We start from the raw sequence: 7,595 nt of genomic DNA, 5'->3' as shown, positions 1-7,595 counted from the left end.
ATGTTATATGTGTTCTTGGATCCTACATCAGCGTATACATCCTTACTGATTGTAAGACGTTTATCAATACCATGCATCCATTTACAAGACCTACATTCCTGTTGACTCATGACGTTGTGGCGAGGACGTTACAATAACGTCATTAAATACCTCAGCGTTCAAATACCTCCACCGGAACGTCATGTGCCAAAAGGTTACAACATCATATGGACATCGACACGAGTGAACTGTTACGCACCTTATATGCAATCTACAGATTGTACAGATGCTACCGTTTGAAGGTGTTGTATCTTTTGCCATAAGCTTGAAATAACTCCAAAACTGGTCGATTCTAAACTTCTTTATTCTTTAAAATTTCTTATGTGACGACTTTTACAAAATAGTATTGTTCTGCAGCGCAAACCTACGACAACACGAGTGTATATGGTCATGCCTCATAAACATACCTCCAGAGAAAATTCCAAGTATATGGCTAATTTCAGTAGATATATCTATATTGCTGCAGAGATCAGTTCAATTGACTTCTGTGATGCCAATATACATAACAACTGAAAGAATCTATTCTGAAAAAAGATGCATAATATGATAGATGAGTGTCGCTTAACGACAAGCATTAGTGGACATTACGAAATTCGTGCATTCGAATATAATGAATCTGTACCGTGTTTCACAAGCAAACATTACCCTCATTGGTGAGCTCTGCTGGTCAGTTCTCCAACGATCGGCCAACAACGTTTGGCGACACTGACGTAAGCAGTCACAGTTCACATGATCACACACAAACCAGCAATCAGCACATATGCCTGGGGCGGCGGCGGTCTCCTTGCTGGAATGTAGATATATGAATTCATCAGGTTTTCACTGATAATCTCGGCATTATGGTCCTTCAGAATGATCGAATCCGGGTGAGATGGCAACGCATGCCAGTTCGGAGATGGTCAACATAACGTGCAGTGATTGAAACCAAAATAATTTAGTTAGGCTCAGCGTCTTTCAAAGATAAATTCGTTGTAATGTTGCCACTTTGCTTCTTCTGTGTCCATGCCTGCTTTAAGCTCGCCAGCACTGTTGGTTCCAGTACCAACTCCACCAGCCATGAAGAACCCTTCTTCCTGAAGCATGTCAAAGGCCTGCTCTAAGAATGTATGCTTCAGGAAATATCTCCCTGTGTATCTATCCATGCCACCCCGATCTGGGTCTCTGCTTTCGTTCAGGGTTTCTTTGAATACCTCTCGACACAAGGAAATTCTACCACACACGATGATTCTACTCAGTTTTCGGAATTTAACGTCGGCAAGCCCGTCTCTTCCAAAAGCAAAGGTTCCCCTGTACCCCACTGTTATGTATCCTGGTTGCTTGCCAGTAACGCTAGGCAAGGGTTTAAGTATAGACCCGGATAGGGCGGAACCGGTAACTCCAGGGGGACTGGACGTGCTTGACAGAGGAGTTAAATGTGCCGGTTTGGGTGACAGAGCGCTTAAACTGTTCACTAAATCCTCCAATTCAAAATAATCAGCTTCTTGACGGAGTCGTTCACGTTCGTGGAAATTCTCTGGTAGAATAAGCTTGAGGTTCCGGAGATAGTCCAATATGTATCGGAACAAAACACCGTCTCTATCAATAAAATATTTGCCTTTAGCATCCCGCACAAAAATTGCCGAGGAGTCATCGCCAAACATCTTGCCGAGTCGACATTCAGGAATCTTCTTTAAGGTGGCGAGTGTTGTCGTATAAAACACTCCGCCTACATTCAACTCAACAATCTCTGAACTCTCAATCGAATTGGTCTTGTCAGACATTTTTGGTAATTTCCTTTAATATCCCCTAGTTCAGGTTCCAAGTCAAATCCCTTGTATTTTAATAGCCACTTAAATCATTTCTAATTACTGCTCCTTTTGAGGTACACGTCTTCTCCTTTCCACACACAACACACCGAGAATGAACGGTCCTGGCTTGAGGCAGACTGGTTGATTTCACTCTTTTCAGGAATACCAGCTGAGCGCTAATTCCCAGACTACTGTTGTGAATAGTGTAGGTGAACTCACTTGATTCTATCGCTGAGGCTGGGTCGCATAGATGGCAGTGCTATCGACCGGGCCTAGTTTATGGCATTCTAAATGTACGCACAAACACAAAGACTCTCTTCTAATTCCTTATTGATTGCCAATGTAGTCGCGATCCATCCTTCTCTGTTCTCCACTCAAACGAAAGAAGAGCATCAGAGTACGTTTTCAAATTCCCCAGCTCGCTGGAATATACTAGCACCAATAGTCCTCGCGCCGCCTGTCTGAATGCGCTCGCCTCCCTGTTCTCAGCCACACTGATCGAGAGTATGGTCTGCCAGGGTTAAAAGCGCTGCAATAACTAACGAAACATATTCACCGACTGTGCAGAAATGCCCGTCCCTCGTCTGTGATTGGCTGCTTGGTCTTGGCTCGTCAATTGGCGTTCGACGTCGCCATGGCAACCAGAAGACGGTGAACCGTTGCACACGCATGCGTTTTTTTTATTTGGTAAGGTCCAACTGCACTGGCTCGCTATCGACACGGGCACACGAGCTGAAATGGAGACACGTTAATAGCATTACCCTTCTGGGTAAATTAAATCTACCTGGTCACTCTCTAAGTTTGTTAGCCGGTGGCAGTCTGCTGTAATTTGCCTGTATAAATAGATACCATTGCGCTTTCTCTCAGCGGTTCAATCAAATCAAATTCTATTAAAACGCTTCATGCGGCTGTCTGAATGTGGGGCGATGTTGGTGTTCAACTGACTTTCAGTATCAAATATCAATATGTATTCATTAGTCTAGGAGAATAGCAGTACTTCTTACTATTGTTCCCATGACGGCGATGTATTGCAATCAACATACTACCGCCTAGGTCTTAATCCATACACTACATCAAATATCATAACGAAATAAAAATTTATCACATTTGGATAACGGGTTCCATTGTTCCTGTACGCATTTTATGTATAAGCTGATAAAAATCTTAATTATTTGGTTAAGTATGATATAGATAGTAAACGAATTACATTAACAGGGTGTGAGTGAGTGCCCAAAATGACTAACAAGAAGCATTGTATAGATAGTAGACATACTATTTTAATGTTGAACTGAGCAAGTTAGTGTGGTAAATGAATAACAAGAAGCATTGTATAGATAGTAGACATACTATTTTAATGTTGAACTGAGTGAGTTAGTGTGGTAAATGACTAACAAGAAGCATTGTATAGATAGTAGACATACTATTTTAATGTTGAACTGAGCAAGTTAGTGTGGTAAATGAATAACAAGAAGCATTGTATAGATAGTAGACATACTATTTTAATGTTGAACTGAGTGAGTTAGTGTGGTAAATGAATAACAAGAAGCATTGTATAGATAGTAGACATACTATTTTAATGTTGAACTGAGTGAGTTAGTGTGGTAAATGAATAACAAGAAGCATTGTATAGATAGTAGACATACCATTTTAATGTTGAACTGAGCAAGTTAGTGTGGTAAATGAATAACAAGAAGCATTGTATAGATAGTAGACATACTATTTTAATGTTGAACTGAGCAAGTTAGTGTGGTAAATGAATAACAAGAAGCATTGTATAGATAGTAGACATACTATTTTAATGTTGAACTGAGTGAGTTAGTGTGGTAAATGACTAACAAGAAGCATTGTATAGATAGTAGACATACTATTTTAATGTTGAACTGAGCAAGTTAGTGTGGTAAATGAATAACAAGAAGCATTGTATAGATAGTAGACATACCATTTTAATGTTGAACTGAGCAAGTTAGTGTGGTAAATGAATAACAAGAAGCATTGTATAGATAGTAGACATACCATTTTAATGTTGAACTGAGCAAGTTAGTGTGGTAAATGACTAACAAGAAGCATTGTATAGATAGTAGACATACCATTTTAATGTTGAACTGAGCAAGTTAGTGTGGTAAATGAATAACAAGAAGCATTGTATAGATAGTAGACATACCATTTTAATGTTGAACTGGGCAAGTTAGTGTGGTAAATGACTAACAAGAAGCATTGTATAGATAGTAGACATACCATTTTAATGTTGAACTGAGTGAGTTAGTGTGGTAAATGACTAACAAGAAGCATTGTATAGATAGTAAACGATCCACATTAACAGTGTGTTGAATAGTGAGTGATCGAATACGTATCAAAAATCAAGCTTACTTCTATAATTTCCTATAGATAGCTAACGAACCACATTAATAGTGACTGAGTGAGTGCTGAAGAGTCTTTACGTCATATCACTGTATGTCAGCTTGAGGAACATATGGCGTTTCAGTCAAGTGACAGTATAATGATTGCGTTAAGATTGATTGGTTAGCTATTTAACGCCACGCTCACCAATGTTCCAGCTAGCTGGCGACGGTCTACACACAATCGAGTCTGGACCAGATAATCCAGGGATGAGCATCGATCCACACAGATGGGATACGATAACGTGTTTCTTCCAAGTCAGCGAGCCTGACCACTCGATAGTCGCCTCTTACGACAAGCATGGGTCGCTGAAGATCCGGATCTTCACGGGTTGATTACGCTGAGAGTGTGAAGTGAAAGGAAACGTACATGTCCATGCTCAACGCACATGGATGTCTTTTTACCATATTAGCACAATGAAGTGCTGTTCTTGTATTTCCTTCAACGCCGATATATTGCAATCTGTTCCACACAAGTATATTGAATTTTGTTGCTTTTGTATATGGTAACGATCAGGTTAATAATATCATAATATTACTAGTCTCTACATTAACTTTGGAATGATTCTAATGCTGAGGATGATCAAGAGGACGAGGGAAGGAGGCACAGCAGGATGGTGCTGTGATGGGTGTGGTGGTGATGATGATGATGATGATGATGATGATGATGCAGAGGATGATGACGAAGATGATGATTGTGTGGTGATGTTTGTGATGATGATGAGGAGGAGGAGAAGGATGATGGTGATACCCTATTATATTATATTATATTATATTATATTATATTATATTATATTATATTATATTATATTATATTATATTATATTATATTATATTATGCACGCTTTTGAACAACTTGAAACAGTTGAAACAGTCATTAAAATGAACACATTATACATGTTACAAATAATATTACGTACATTGTTTCATCGTTAAAACCACTGAATTCTGCATTCTGGTGACATCTGTTTTGCTGTACATTATGTATGTGTGAATCATTATCGGTAATGTATTAGGTGTGCATGAGCAATCGATAGGCAAATTAAACAAAGTGTCATTCGTGTGTTCGTGGTTGCAAACTGCAGCCAACGACGTCGATAAGTCGACCACTAGCCATATGTGCTACACTGACTGAATGGTCATTGGTCAATAATTCAATCCCACAGGTAGAGCTCACCTGTCCCGCACATATAATGGTGTGCGTTGGTCTGTTTAGAAAACTGTATGGCTCAACGGAATTGATATTTACTTAGCAACTAAGCCTGTGATCGGCTTGTTGCGCATGAACTTTCATATGTGTGTATATGTGTGTGTCTCTGTGTGTGTCTCTGTGTATGTCCGTGTGTGTGTGTGTGTGTGTGTGTGTGTGTGTGCGCGCGCGCGCACTTAGGTTGTAGTGAAGTTTGAAAAAGTAGTAAACGAGCTATAATTGGGAGAGGGGTTGAGTAACCTGGTTCCAGGTTGAGTCTTGGAGGAAGTGGTTAAATTGTTGAGTGATTGGTCGAGTCATTGACTGAGTGCTGTGTCCTTGAGTGAGTAGTTTCGTTGCTGACTGAGTGGTTAAGTCAATGGGTGAGTGAGAGGCTGAATGGCTAAAAGGTTCGAACACCCATTTTTACCTTTAAACTATTTCAAGATCTCGAGAAATCGACATCTGTCATAGTCGTGTACGTTTGTACGATGCGTCTTATTCGAGAACAGCCCAATTAACATAAGCATTTCCGTATATTTTGACTTGTTAATAGCGAACTTTCCCTGTCTGTCCTCAGAGAGATAGCGGTAGGTCGGCGTTTCTTTGCTGAAGACGTGGCGTGATGGCATGTAGTCAGCATGAAGGAGATGCAAGGTTAGGTAGAGTCAGTAGTGAGTGAATTGGGTTTTACACGGCCTTTAACAATATTTCAGCAATATCACGACAAGGGACCCTAGAACGGGCTTCACATGTGTTGATGTGGGGAATCGAGCCCGGGGTTTTGCCGTGACGAGCAAACACCTTTCCCGCGTGTCTACCCTAATGCCCCTTCCCATTACAGTGACATGACGTCGGTCTGTAAATAATCGAAAGTGAACCCAACAATAGAGTGGTCAATACGAACAATAAATCGATGTAATTCGGACACGATAACATTTGTCAACCAAGCCAGAGATCCGGACCACTCGATCCCGTTAATCACCTCGATCGACAAACATTGCTGAAGACCAATTCTAACCCAGATCTTCACGGGTCCTTAGCGCTATGACTATAACGGTTGTTATGCTGTTTCACAGGTCCATGGCAGTTGTGGTGCTCGGATTTCTTTGAGAAACTGATCCACCCGGATTGTTTCACCCAATATAGTTTCACCCCGTTAAGAGGTTGTTTCCTCAAAGCAAATAATAAATAAAATGTTTACTATTATTATCAGCTATCAAAAGCGCTTATTATCAAATTGTGTTTCAATATGTTATTCATCTATGCATGGTGTGTCGAAACAGCATGATCAGATTGTATAAATAATTGTATCATTTCATATTGGCTGTGTTAGGTGAAGTCTTTTAGTGACGATAGCAAGTAGCTGCCGTGGACAGGAATGAGAGCTTCTTGTCTGTTCACTGTGTCCAGAGGTTAAGGAGCTTCTCGAGGATTTTCTTGGATTTTTGACTATTGTTTCTTGATAGGGGGGCATTCTGAACCAGACGCACTTCGGTTTTCACTTGGCCATCAAGACTAGCACAAGAACATCAAGTGACATTCCATTCCCTCTACATTTATTGTCCAGTACTTACCAGATTCTTGTAAAACCATTGTCATTAGGATTATCATGTTTAAGCGTTAATTCCATTCTCCATGTATACTCAGTTCGTTGGTGAAACAACTTTTGATTAGGGGTGAAACACAACATGGGATGAATTGACCTAGTTTGGAATTGGGGTGGAGCGACTGGGGTGAGACGACTGGGGTGAAACGACCCGGAACCCTGACAAGCACTGGTAAGAATGACCATGTTTGTCTGGTCCAGACATGAGGCAGCCTTCATAATACCTGGATGTTACGACATCCAAAATAAACAGACAAAAAATGACAAATAATATCACCAAATAAATAACGCCATGACAACCAACAAACAAACACACAAATAATACCACTAACAACGAGGAAATAGCACCACTAACACCAACACCAACAAACAAATAAACAGCACCACCAACAATAAACAAACAAAAAAACACCACCAAAAACAAACAAATAACACCACGAACAATCAATAAACAAGTAATACCCAAAACAACCAATCAACAAACAAATCAAACACCAACAACAATCAAACGAGCGAGATCAGACACTGATGGAAACACGCACCGAATACCCAATCATATAATCAGATGAATGTAC

The 7,595-nt window shown here is 40.2% G+C and overlaps 1 protein-coding gene across 1 annotated transcript; it reads right to left on the bottom strand.

Moving 5' to 3' along the window:
- Nucleotides 1-325: 325 nt before the first annotated feature.
- On the bottom strand, nucleotides 326-2,344 carry LOC137274412 (BTB/POZ domain-containing protein KCTD12-like). The gene has a single exon (XM_067807584.1). It carries the CDS (start codon nucleotides 1,797-1,799, stop codon nucleotides 984-986), a length of 816 nt encoding a protein of 271 aa, XP_067663685.1. The 5' UTR covers nucleotides 1,800-2,344; the 3' UTR covers nucleotides 326-983.
- Nucleotides 2,345-7,595: the final 5,251 nt, after the last annotated feature.

The sequence above is a fragment of the Haliotis asinina genome, chromosome 2, assembly GCF_037392515.1.
Source record: "Haliotis asinina isolate JCU_RB_2024 chromosome 2, JCU_Hal_asi_v2, whole genome shotgun sequence".
Lineage (NCBI taxonomy): Eukaryota > Metazoa > Mollusca > Gastropoda > Lepetellida > Haliotidae > Haliotis > Haliotis asinina.
Note: the sequence above shows the minus strand (reverse complement) of the source record. Positions and strands in the feature narration are given on the sequence as shown.